The sequence below is a fragment of the Hemitrygon akajei genome, chromosome 8 (assembly GCF_048418815.1).
Source record: "Hemitrygon akajei chromosome 8, sHemAka1.3, whole genome shotgun sequence".
In the NCBI taxonomy this organism is placed as follows: Eukaryota; Metazoa; Chordata; class Chondrichthyes; order Myliobatiformes; family Dasyatidae; genus Hemitrygon; species Hemitrygon akajei.
In genome coordinates, this window is record NC_133131.1 from 28,970,294 (window position 1) to 28,984,654 (window position 14,361).

Here is a 14,361-nt window from a genome sequence, read left to right on the forward strand (position 1 = left end):
AGTTCAGAACAGAATCACTTGGCCTAAGTGATTACCTAAGCACGCTTGTGTAATCTTACCGCAGTTATAGTGTCCACCAGTCCAGACTGAATGAGGTTTTAGAATCAAAAACTTGTGAAGGAGGTGCCTTTCATGAGAAACAAAGTACAGGAGGAACTCAGCAAGTCGGGCAGTATCTATGGAGGGATTAAATAGTTGACATCTTGGACAAGACCCTTCACTGTGCTGATCAAGGGCCTCAGCTCAAAAAACAATGCAGTAAATGCAGGTTACTTCCTATGAACCTTCAGTGTCAGTTTCCATCACTTACCCAGACTATCCTCTTCCCAGACATTTTACCTGCCTTCACCAGGATATTGGCACTTGAACCAGATGCTGGTCCACTCTCCAGTACACAAAAAACGCAATGATAAGAGTTGTACCAGAGGGACCATTGAGTTGAATTAAAGTTGAAGGGTTGTTATGCATAAGGTCCTCAAATCTTGAGGTGGAGAAGTGATTTAGCTGATGAAAAGAACATTGCAAAAAATATTTTTTTTCAGGCTGGAAAAGATTGAAAGCGTTAATGACACCTAAAACTTTTTATAGATGTGTCGTGGAGAGTACATTGGCCGCATCATGGCCTGGTATGGAGACCAATGCCTTTGAATGGGAAATCTTACAATAGATAGTGGATTTGGCCCAGTACATCATGGGTAAAGCCCTCCCAAATATTGAGCACATCTACTTGAAATGCTGTTGTAGGAAAGCAGCATCCATAATCCGAGATCCCCACCACCCAGGTCATGCTCTCTTCTGCTGCTGCCATCAGGTAGAAGGTACAAGAGCCTCAGGACTTACACTACCAGGTTCAAGAACAGTTACTACTCCTCAACCATCAGCCCCTTGAATAAAAGGAGAACTACACTCAATTGCTCATCCATTGATATGTTCACAGAACCAATAATTTCACTTTAAAGATACTTTATCTCATGTTCTCATTATTGCTATTTATATTTGCATTTGCACAGTTTGTCATCTTCTGCACTCTGGTTGATCTTTCATTGATCCTGTTATAGTTGCTATTCTATATAATTTGCTGAACTCACAAGAAAATGAATCTCAGGTTGTATATCGAGACAGACATGTACCTTGATAACAAAATTTACTTTGATCTTTGATAAGGTATACTGTAAATGACCTATGCATTTGCAGAAATCAAGGGTAGAAAGAAGCCCTTAAGGGGTGGCTGTGAACAAGTTCAGATAATAAGGGACATGGTTAGTGAGAGTTTGAGTACAGGAAAGTCAAGGGAGAGAGAACTATTTTTAAAAAAAAAAAGTACAGCAGCATATTTACTGAACCATCAAACTAATCTATATTCCTAAAGGTGCTGCCATGTTGTTATAAATTAGAAACAAAGGAATGGTTAATGTAAAGTTTAAGTTAAAATGGTAAATTATTCTATAAATATTTGTATAGATATCAAGTTTTGAGATGCATTAAGCCATTCTCTAACAATGTGCGACTTGCACTCTGTTTCCAGGCGAACAAACTAAGGACAAAGACTCTACGAAATACTCTGAATCCAGTCTGGAATGAGACTCTCACTTACTATGGAATCACTGATGAGGACATGATACGAAAGACATTAAGGTAACATTAAATTTTAATATCTTGAAAACCTTGAGGGAGTTTAATCTTTTCTGAAGTTCTGTTGAAGCTTAGGGGAAGAAATGGATAAGCAGGAGGAGAAAAATCTGACTGTACAGAAGGGACTTCTAAATAAGCAGGTTGGCTAACCACCTCAATAAGGTTTATAAAATAATTCAGAGAACGCAGAAGAAAAGCAGCGGATTTATTAGGACTTTTGAAAGCATTGATCATGTGCCAGTAAAATAATGGGGAAAAGCAAAGACTGTTGAATACGAGTTCACTTCTGGTCATCTCTTTATAGAGAGGACATGGAGGCTATAGGGTGGGTGCAAAAGACATTTACCAGGATGTTGAGTGGAATATAGATCATGTGCGATAAGGAGTATGTGAACAAAGTATTTTTCTTTGGAGCAACGGAAACTGAGGGGAGTTTATAAAATTACGAGAGGCATCGATAAACTAGAGAGCCTGTATCTTCTTCTGAAACATCTTATACCAGAGGGCATGCATTTGTGGTGAAAGGGGGTAGGTTTAAAGATGTGTGGGGCAAATTTTAAGTGCAGAGAGTGATGTGACCCTGGAATGTGATGCCGGGGTGTTGGTGCAGGCAGGTACGATAAATGCATTTAGGATGCTCTTGGACGGGACATGATTATAGGGAGAATTGGGACCATGTGCAGGCAGAAGGGATTAGCTGTCATTAGCTTAATTAGCTTGGTATAATCCTGGGACAAAGTGCTGTACTATTCTGTGTTCAGTGCTCGAAAGTCAAGAAGAAGGTGGATGAGAAATAAAAATAAATGTTCTGACTACTCGGATGTGGTGAACATCAGGGACAACTATTAACGCCAGTCATTGTCTCTATCTGTATGAGTTGGAGGCAGACTGCTTAAGAGGGCCTGCAGCATGAAATTGTGAAATGTGCTTCGTAGGAAAAGGTTGGAGACCTTTCTGAATCATTCTACAAAATGTGATATGATATATCTCTGTAAGAATAAGGGAAACAAATACTTCAAGTATCAGTTTTAAAATGATCCTTCACAAAGGTGGAGAATCAGAGACTTGTTGAGTATATACAGATTAGCCAAGGTAGTAGTGGGGGGGGGGGGGAGAAGTTAAAACTTAACAATAGAAGTAGAATCTTCACCCTAATATTCAGAACAAAGAATAAATGACTAAAATGTGCTGTTGGGAGAAAGCCGAACCTGCATAAAAGAGACCTTGAAGTGAATCAACTCATCTCTTCAGAGATGCTGAGAATACATTTTGTGTTTTTTTTTTTACTTGATTCCAATTTCTGCCTTTTTCCTTTTTTAAGGTCATGTTAAATTTGTCTATGACCTTGGTTGTCCTGAGATTGAATAAAAGTTTGGGATCCCAATTATGTCAAGCAATGGTAAGCATGCAATGGGCTGGATCATGTTTGACCCAGTTCATACATTGCACATCACTTGCGCAATGTCCTTTCATGTTTAATTTTTGTGGGTGTGTGTCTCCCTAATGCTTTGGAGACCTCACAGCAGAGTGCAATTGAGCAGTGACCAAGTTTCAGGTGACACAAACTGAGGCTCCATCCCCGACAACTTTGGCCTTTGGCAATTCCTTTTGCCAATAGGTCTTCTGCACATCTTTAAGTATCTACTGATCGTGATGATTTTAAAAGAAATTAAAGAAATAGTATATGTATTTAAAGGCACACTTAATGAGTAATTATTTTTCTAAAAACCAAGTAAAAATACAAGCCACTTACAGTAGCTTAATTTACCTTTTTCATAAAGGTCACCAAGCTATTCTAATGAATAAGGGCATTTCTTGTACACCATCTCTCTCCACCATAGAACTGAGGGATCAAGCACAAAATGTACCACTCCTTCAGCTCAGACTATGAACCATCTCTGAGCTTAGATCTTCAGTGCATTCTGTATTAATATCCTGCACTGCACAGGTGTAAAATTCTAGATCACACTGACACGTACACTGTAGATGACCAATGGTTCTCTACGGGATCTCCAGGCACGTACCTGTGCAGTTATTGCAGAATACTTCAAAAACACCATGGGTTTCATGTAGGGTCTTAACAATTTGTCTTCATGTCTTCTCTTAGTTAATCTCCAAGATATTTCTTGGATATATCAATAGCTTTTTAAAAGAAGTTGATTTACAAAAGGAAAAGTTGTACAAAAATACAGTAGATGATTTCTGTATAGAAGCTTCCAGAAACTATTTGCAACATTTTACAGAGAGTGGCAGGGTTTTTTTTTTGAAGAGGTACATACCAGATGTGACAGAACTTTATATGTTAAAATTCCTTCACTTTGTCATTATGTTGTCTGGATCCTTTGGCTGATGGAGTGGCATTTCAGATCCAGTTCTAATCAGCTGCGTCTCACCAGGTGCTTGTGGTAGGTTTGTCGTGCTCTAACTCCACAGGGTTGCTGAAACACTCTTTGGTAATTCCACATTCAGGGTGGCACAGTGGTGCAGCTGGTAGTGCCAGTGCCTCACAGTCCCAGGTTTGGTCCTAACCTCAGGTGCCATCTGTGTGGAGCTTGACATTTTCCTTCAGACTGCTTGTAGGTGCTCGATTGGCTGGATCTCCACCAATAGGAGTGTTTGTTGATAATGCTGTCACTGCTTTTGTCAGTCCATCCAACTCAGCTTTGTTTCTCATTGAGAGCCACTGGGGCTGTGTGTCCGCCTGCCTTCTCTCATCTAGGACCATTTGTAATTAATTTCGGTCACCTTGTAGAGATCTGTTTTTCACTTTGACACAAGTTTTTTTTTTCCTCTGTTGATCAGTGTCAAAAAAAGCCAAGTTAAATCCACTGTGATTCAGTGTTGTAAAACAATAAAACATGAAAACTCAAGAGGGGTGAGTACTTTTTATAGGCACTGTATGTCACCTTGAGATTCATTTTCGTTCAGTCATTCACATTAGAACAAAGAAATACAATGGAGTCAATGGGATGACTACACAAAAAGACTGACAAACACCCAATGTGCAAAAGAAAACAAACTAAATTAAATAATAATACATAAATTTGTTTCAGTGAACTGGCATATGAGCCTGAATTCTGTCGTCCTTTCTTATTAATCGGTGTTAATCAATAATGCATGAACCATTAAAATATCATAAAAGCTATCTTGTTTGCATTTGTAGAGTGTGGTTTCTCTCAACCAAGCTAACCTGTGATTTTGCAGTGTACGTTTCAAAATTGCTTATGTCAGTTATCATGTAGATCTGTATGTAGTGAAAATAAGCTCATATTTATAATGTTTATTAAACTGCATCATATTTTTCAAAGCCAAGGAGTGGAAATTCATTATTCACATGTTTGTTCAGGCATTTAATTAGTGTGAAATAGTTCTTTAATGTCTGCAGCTATTTCATCTGAAGATACTTTAGTTACTTTAGACTTGAGAATTCACATGGCATGTGGAGTAGGAGAACAGCTATGCTCTCTGGTGATTAAAAATAAGCCGGTAAATTGCCATTCTAGATTATTGCCCAAAGAGAGACACTGAGCTGCAGAGAACATTGAATGGATGCAGAACTATGAAAGCAGTGGTAGTTGTGTTAGGATGGTAATTGTTTCCAATGAGTAATAAGATGGAAAGTTTTAATTTAAGATGGTAACAAACATTTTTAAAAAAACAATAGGAACAAAAGCCTTTGAGAGACTAGAATGCCATAGGAAGCAATTGATGCAAACTGCACATGGATTTGAACGGAACAAAATGAAAGGATATGCCCAATGAGTTAAATGATTAGGCAAGGGTGCCATTTTAGATGGAGCTGAAATGCCAACCTACTTGACATGTTGGCTTGAAGGTAGAATTTTCTGTCAGAAACTATTGTCAAGTCAAGGTCTATATTTATTTAATACAAGCTAATTAAATAAAGACCTGATAGAGTACAAGGAGTGGACAGGGAACTAGCACAGCATGATAACTGTTGACTATGCGAGAATCCTCATCCCACATCATTTATGCTTGAAAATGGCAATTACACTCAATAGTCCAATGTGGTTGTAAGATTATCTCAAGTACATGAGGGAGATGGGAGGAAAGGGAGGAAAATTATGTAATCTTTAATGAGACAGGGTGTTAAGAATAATTTTCATGTAGTGGGCTATATTTCATTTGCCAAGTTCTAGCTGGACTGACTTTTGGACAAATTTTGACATTAGGAGAATTGATTTAATTGCATTTGCTCTTGAATTTATTTAGCAATAAACAAGATTGCACTGTATGTAGGCCTCCGTTAGTCTCAATAGACCATAGATTTGCACCTTGGAAAGTTTCCAGGGCGCAAGCCTGGGCGAGGATTTTTTATGGAAGACTAGCAGTTGCCCAAGCTGCAAGTCTCCCCTCTCCACACCACCAATGTTGTCCAAAGGAAGGGCATTAGGACCCATACAGCTTGGCACTGGTGTCGTCGCAGACCAATGTGTGGTTAAGTGCCTTGCTCAAGGACACACATGCAAGCCTCAGCCAAGGCTCAAACTAGTGACCTTCAGCTAACTAGACGAACGCCTTAACCACTTGGCAATGAGGTGATTGCACTGATGTATGAGTGAATGGTAAAATTTACTTTTTCTTGAGATACAAGAAGAGCCCAGGTTTGCTGAAATGGGTTCCCTCATTTGTAATCTTCAAAAGCAACTGTACCTTGCCCCATAAAGTTTACATGTCAATCTTTGCTTACAATGGTTCAATTAATAAGACAACATTAAGCTTGTTTTGTTTCATACTGTGTTAAAATGAAACATTGCTATTCATAAGAAACATCCTGTCTTGCAAAATAAACCATGAAACATTCATCACTTTTAATGAAATACTTTCAGAACTACTGTGATGATCATCCACACCGAACCCTTAGTGTTATGCTTCCACTGCATAATCACTGAATCAATGTGTTCTGCAACTGCAGGATACCTGCCAGTTTTGGATAACTTTAGCACATCTGCCTCTTAACCATATCCCCTATCATCAATGCATCTACCCCACTTAAAACCAAGAACAGAAACAGCCCCTTCAGCCCATTCCATCTTTGCTGATTGTGACTAATCCCATTTGCCCATGGTCTGTATCTCCTATGCTGCCAGTTCCATTTGTCTGTCTGAATGACTCTTTAAACATTAATGTAATATTTTTTTGTTTTATTAATTCAGGGGAAGGGGGCTTTCTAGATTGAGCCAGCATTTAATTGCCTGTCCCCACTTGCCCTTGAGAAGGTTGTGAGCTGTATTCTTGAAGCACTACAGTCGTTGTGCTGTTAGGAAAAGAGTTCCAGTATTTTGACCCCTCAACGATGAAGAAATGGCAATACGGTTCCGTGTCCACATAGTGTGTGACTTGGAGGGCAATTTCCAAGAGATGGTGTTCCCATGTATTTGCTACCCATGACCTTCAGGTTGGTAGTGGCGTGGGGAGTCTTAGCGAGTTGCCGCAGTACGCCCTCTAGAGGGTACAGACTGCTGCTGTGGTGGTGATGGAGTGAGTAACTGGCTGTGCATGAGTTGCTTGAGCTTTGAGTGTTGTTGAAGCTGCCTTCCTCAGGACAAATGGAGAGTGTTCCATCACACTCCTAACTTGAGCCCTGTAGATGGTGGACTGGCTGTGGGGTTTTAGGAGATGAGGTTCCAGCCACTGTTCCAGCTTCTGTTTCTGCTTCTGGCAGTGCATTCCAAAACTCTGCACATACTCCAAATGTGGCCTAACCAAAGTTTTATACAGTAATAATATGATGTACCAACTTTTATATTCAATGTCCTGACTGATGGAGGCAAGCAGGCAAGTGCCTTCTTCCCCATGCTGTTCTCTGTGCTGCTACTTTCAGGTAGTTGCACCCCAAGTTCCCATTGTACCTTAATGCTCCTAAATGTCCTGCTACTTGCTGCAGTCCCAGATATTAATTTACCTCAAATCTATTTGCGAACCTTTGTAGGGGACCTTGTTATGTTTTGTAGCTTCAAAAACTAACCAAACAATAACCCTAGAAGACCGAGATAAACATGTCTGCTTTGTTTTTACTTTAGTGAGGCATGCACCTATGATGTGGTGGCATAATGACATATGCCATTCACGTGCTTTTACATATAACATGTAATGAATTATGTAAGCAATAAGGGATGCTTAAACAATACACAGAATTTACAATGTTACTCAAGTATTACTGAAATATTAAATACACACCACTCCTTCCTGCTTACCTATAAACTCCAACTCAATATAAAATGCGTCTTATTCACCGTGAGTAAAGAAGTTATCCCACCAGAGTAAGAAATCCTCCACAGTGATTAAATCTTTAAACCCAAATAGGACAGTTTAAAATTTACTATGCTGTGGAGGTCCATATGCTGTGGTATTTTTAAATACTACGTAGTGGTATAATAACATATGCCATTCACTTACTTCTATATATAATCTGTAATGAATTATGTAAACTAAGAATGATTAATCAACAGTATATTTAGAATATTACTCAAATATTACTGAAATATTTTATATACAGCAGACCTGGTTACCTTACCATTTCCTAGGACACGGTACTGACCATCCCAAATAAGATTGCACCGTTAAAGGAGGAGCAGAATTTAAAAACAGCAGTGAAGTATTCCAGATATTTATCGCAACTGTATATGCATCTGCTGTGATACTGATTCAAGATGTAATGCAGAATTTAAGGCAGATTTCCTCTTGTTAAGTATACCTGGAAGGAATCAAAAATCCTGTAACACAAGGCTAACTGTTTAAACATCAGGCAAAATTGTTGCATTTCTTTACATCTTCGATGTATCATGAAAGTATGTTTTTCTACAGAATAAACAAAATTTGTCAAGGCAGCAAAGGCATTTGAACTACCATATCAAATAAAAACTTGTGCTTATTTACCTTCAATTTTTTTCATTCCTTTTATCCTGATGGCACAGTAGCGTAGTAGTTATCACAATGCTTTACAGTACAGTGACCTGAGTTCAATTCCTGCTGCCGTGTTTGTACATTCTCCCCATGACTGGGTTTCTTCCCAGGTTCTCTGGCTTCCTCCCACGTCCAAAGAAGTACTGGTTGGTGAGTTAATGGGTCATTGTAAATTGCCTGTGATTAGGCTAGGGTTAAATTGAAGAATTACTGGGCGGCACAGCTCAAAGAGCTGGAAGGGCCTAAATACTAGTAGGAAAATATTCCATTGGTTTGGATGATGCTTTGAATCAATGCAAATGATACCAAGCAGCAAAGTGATCAATGTTGTTTGACATTTTTGGTGTGATTCGAAAACTAATGTTCATCTTTTGTGTTCTTCCGCTTGCTGTTTGTTTTTATTCTTTTTGCGAATAGTAACTAGCTTGTTTGGAGTCGAGAGTGAACAAGAACTGGGAAAGGATCAGTTAGGTCAGGAGTCACAGGTGGAGGTGATCTTGCAAGCCAAAGAGGTCTCAGCTGAGAAGAAACTGTAGGGAAAGGAGAATTACATCAATGCTTATCAACAGTAGCAGATACGATTACGGTGTGACTTGAAGCTTGTGAGCACCAGCACTGCTAGAAGTTATCAATTGCTGCAACTTAGTTTGTACAGCAATAACATGGAAGAGATGTTGGTATGTTTGCCCTATGATCTAGCAACTAAATTTTTGCCTACAGCTCAGATTAATAGGAACAGTCTCTTAATCCAAAGTTTTATGATATATTTGGATTCTTTTAGTAATTTCAGATTTTGTTTTAGTTTTGTGCATTTCAGGCCAATATGTATCGGAATGCATGGCCCTTTCAATACATAGCCAATTTTCTCATTTATAATGTGTCCAGGACAACAACAACATTTTGTCATTCTTAAAGCTTCACAGTATTCTTGCAGCCTAAACAATAGTGTAAAAGTCCTCCATTAAACGTTTTTCTACTTCAATGTCAAAGAAATTTAATGTCAAGGAAAGGAAAATCAATATGAGAAATACAGCTGACAAATGACTGGAAAACTTTGCCATTGTTTGTATTACAGGAAATTAATCTCTGATGCTTATGATTGTTTCTGCATCAGCTAAAGTTTTATTGCACTCTTTTCAGAAAAGTAAAACTCATTAATTACTCTAAAGTGCAAGAAGAGCAAAAAATATGTACCTAACGAAAGATTAGGAGAACTTGGTCAAAGATGTGGATTTTATTCAAGACCTTGAAGGTGAAAAGGGTGTGGAAAGATAAATTTCAGAAATGAAGGCCTGAATCTCTGAAGACACACTTACAGATGTGGGGACTGGTGTTAAAACTGGAGGAACCCTGAATCAGGGCTGGAGAAGGTGATGTTGGACAGGGAGCTTTGAAAGGGATTTGAATATGAAGAATTGACATTGAAGTGTGAGGTGCTAGGACCCAAGTGCACGTTGATGGGCAAAAGGATACTAAAGGCTTAATCTGATTCCTAATGCAAACAGGACAGTTTGAAGTTGATGGTTAGTGGATTTAGGGATATTGTCCTAAGAGCATTGGATTTGGAGACATAAGAGACCGCAGATGCTGGAATTCGGAGCAACAAATGCAGAGCATTTGGTGGTCAAGTCTAGGGATGAATGAGAGTCTTGGTCATAGGTGTTCATAGTTTAGACCTTGTGGACTGGGCTGAAGACTACAGCTTCAGTTAACTGGAGAAACTTGGACTCGTGTGGAGTTGAGCACCAGACAAACAACTTCAGATCAATGGCACTGGAGAGGCAGCGACATGGAGGACAGAACTGGATGCTCTATGTATGGAACCTAAAGCAGAAGTGAAAAATAAAGAATGAAGATAAATCCTAGTATTGGAGTGGCAGGGAGGAGAACAGTTGGAAACAAGAGCTCTGGTTATAGTCGGATGGGAAGTAAATACGAAAATGAGGGAGGGCAATGTCAATTGATTAAACAGTGAGCATCCTTAGTCAGGGATCATGTCATTCCTTGGCCTTGGCAGAAATGGGGGTGGAGGGGAATCATGCGTGCATTTTTGGAAGGGTTGCTTTGAATCTAACATGTATGTTTCTTTATACAATAAAGCCTGATGCAGAGATTGGGGCCTCAGTATTAATGGAGATGTCAGTAAGGGCAGGCAAATCATAAACGTAAGAGATTCGATCAATGCTGGAAATATTGAGCAACCCACACAAGGTGCTGGAGAAACTCTGCAGCATTTATGGAGAGCAATTAGCAGTCAAACATTTCACGCCAAGACCCTTCATCTGAGTGTGTATTTGATGGAATGTATGTGTTTTCTGGAAAAATCCAGCCAAATTTAATGGAAAGGTTAATCTTGCAGTCTTAGACTTCAGTTCCTTGCCAAAATCAGCCAGACAGAGACTGCTGTCCTTGGGGACCAACCAAAGCTGGCCATCAGATGGGGAGACTTCATAGGTCAGGGGTCCTCAAGTGTGGCTGAAACTACAAGGACTGATGTGATGGGAAAATGAAGCAGGTGGGTCAGTTAACAGTACATGTTTTGCTTTGATTGTTTAATAACTGAAATTTCAACTATGAAGTTAAAATTTATCTGAATATGATAAATGGAAAATGCTCCGTTTCCAGTCAGACTTCTAATACTTTGCTGAATACAAGTAAATAATTTGTAGCATTCTGTAAACTTCTACAGTTCTGGAGTTTAATGAGGATCCACAACAATTGGAAAAATATATAAATCCAGATACTTTCTCTTCACCAGCAGTCAGTCTTTCATTGTGGGTATTGACACAGTGGCCTTTTCAACTATTTTTCAAATCATGACAAAGATGTTTCATTGTGGTAACAATGACCTTGCCAGATGTGTTGAAATTAGCCCCTTCAGGAGCAAATGGCTTCATTAATCCTGCTATTCAGTGGCTGCCCAGATCATATTAATGACCCCATTGTGTCACACTGCAGACAGCGAACCGATTTTGGGATCACTCACACAATAGGAAAATTTGAATTGCCTTTAATCTTTTCTCCACTCCCAAGTGATTTTCCTCCCCCTGTAATTCAATGGCTCAAACACGACGTGTCAGAATTCAGACAGTCCTTCCTGCAATCTTGTATTGATGTAAGGGTTGTGGATAACAAAGATGAAGACATTTGATTTGCAATGCACTATTTGCCAGTTTGTAGAGGGGTGGCGACTGCAAACAATGATGAACGAGCATCCCTATTTCATGGTCATGCATCAAAAGATTCTCTTTAGAGAATGGGTCTTTAATCTGAAGGGTAGTGATACAATTGACATGATTACATGGGGATAATTAGAGGAGCCGAGTTTATAATTTCTGCAATTAATGTAGGTCAAAGCATATTGGTTTTTACCTTTTCATCCATGGTTAAATACAAAATATAATTTTAGCAGCTTTGAGTTGTCAATCCAAGTAACAACCTGGGTTATGTGCAGCCGTCAAGCTGTTCAAAATCTTTATGGAAATTGTGATACCAAGAAAAAAATACTCGAGCAGAATATTAAACTCATTGACTCTTTCAAAGACTGATCATTAAAATCATATTTACGGCCCTTCCTTTGGGCCATATGTTGGTGAGAGTAACCCACCTCTGATACCCATTGCCTAACACATTGGTGTCATGTATACAGAGAGGTCTTCCTCCTGACCATTGGTCCCCTGGAGCTAAGAACTGGGTTGCACAGAAGACCAGGGCCCTACAGACAGTTGGGCTCTCAGGACAATTCACTCTCACAAACTTCCTCTGCAAAAACTTTGATTTGCAACAAAATCACAGCTCTGGTTTTGTTTTCTGCCACATAGCTGTCAAGGTTTCTGAGTAATTTTGATATTTGAAAATATTAGACTATTAAGGATCTTAAAAAAGAACAATTAATATCATCTTTTTGTAAAGATCACTTTCAATGAAAGTTCTGCAAATACAAAAAATATTAAAATATATACTTTCATTTCTTACAGCCATAAATTTTCCTTCCAAGTGATTGAACTAACAGTAATATCCTGGCAGAACCAAAAATAATTTTTAAAGGTTCATGTTTAAGCTTTTTTCAAAGGAAGAGCCTGTTCCCAGTCACTCTTGCCTTTCATTTTTTGTATCACCTTTGAAAAAGATCTTTCACTTTTAACATTGTTTCTGTGTCCTTTTTATACAACCGAGTCAGGAAATGTCTGTGAGTGGCCTGATTCATTTTATGTAATTTCACGACTTTTGAATTCTACGCTCCTGGAAGCAAGTCTCAATGCATTGACACCATTTTGTAATGCTCTTCTGACCTGTGACATGTACCACAGAAAGAGATGGTTTTGTTGCCTTGGGAATGAAGGCATCCAGAACTAGATGCTTTGTCTTGTAAATTAGAGCTAGCAGGTGGGTTGAGAGACGTGGAAGTGAGATAAAGGTGGGTATCATCACAGAGCATGCACAGACTGACATTTTATCTTTGGATGATGTCTCATACATGAGAAGTAAGTGTTCAAAGATAAATCTTTGGAGTACAGCAAGGGTAATGGTACAGGATTCAAAAGCAGATCCACTGTAGAAAATTACTGCAAGTGGAGGCAACTTGATTGATGGGAAAGAAATCAAGTGGCTGTGGACTGGAGAACTCCATACAGCTTAGAGAACAGAGGCACTAACACTGAAGATAGTTCCATATGGTTCATTTCAGACATGAGGCGGCTGCCTTGTAAGGAAAATGCTTTGTGGAATTTAGAAGAATGAGAGTTAAGATTATAGGAACATACAAAAGACTTTAAGGGTTTTGATCAGACTGATATTGAATGTTTCCGAACATGGACAATCTAGAACAAGCAGCATAATTTCAGAATAATGGGTCACTTGTTGAAGACAGAGATAGAGAAATTTCTTCTCTTGGGTAATTGTGAATGTTTGGAATTCTGTATCACAGAGTTATGAAGATTGGTTCATTGAATATATTCAGCATTAAAGTAGACTGTGGATGATAGATGATATAAGGTCTGTGGGAAATAGACAGAAAAATGGACTTGAGCTAAATCGGATCAAACATGAGATTATCTTTCTGTATTTGGTCTATCCTGGTCCTGTTTCTTGTGAAAATGTTTTCTAAATACTTAAGGAGGGATGGAGCAGCTTTGTTCCCATTGCACAGAGGCTTTGATGAGACCTATTGTGGCTTTTTGGCAGGGGCAGAAACATGATTTCAGGAATTCAAACTTGTAAGGAAAAAACAGGCATGCATTTAAGAGATTAAACTGCATCCCAGGATCAAATATAATGTGGAAATTTCAAAATGGGCACTGGTTTGCAATGATGGAGAGGAACATGAAGACAGATTCAAAATGGCACAAGGACAATATTAAGGAGAAGAAGGGTTAACTATATATGATGGGCATAGCTGTGGTGAATGCATTCAGTCTTTTTCCCAGGTTTGGAGAATAAAGAACTAAAGAGCTCAGGTTTATGGTGAAAAAGGAAAGATTTAATAGGAACTTGAGGGCTAACTTTTTTTTTTACACACTATGTATGTGGAATAAGATGCCGGATAAAGTGTTTAAGGCAAGTAGAATAACAACTTTTAAATGACGTTTGGACGGACACGTGGATTGGACAGGTTTATAAGGTTATGGCTCAAATGCTGGCATATGGGTCTAGCTTGGATGAGCATTTAGGTTGGCATGGATAAGTTGGGGAAAAAACCTATTTCCATGATGTGATTCTATGACATCAGTTAACATGGGGGCCAGAAGAAGTTTACTGGGGATGGGTTGTTCTCATGGATAATGAGTTTAGAAAGGACACGAG

At 38.9% G+C, this 14,361-nt stretch overlaps 1 protein-coding gene across 2 annotated transcripts in view; it reads left to right on the forward strand.

Moving 5' to 3' along the window:
- LOC140731757 (double C2-like domain-containing protein beta) overlaps positions 1-14,361 on the forward strand; it is a 282,625-nt gene that overhangs the window by 142,330 nt on the left and 125,934 nt on the right. For both annotated transcript variants that reach the window (XM_073053525.1, XM_073053526.1), the window contains one exon: positions 1,526-1,635. In XM_073053525.1, the coding sequence (XP_072909626.1) occupies positions 1,526-1,635 (110 nt within the window). The remainder of the gene's footprint in view (positions 1-1,525; positions 1,636-14,361) is intronic.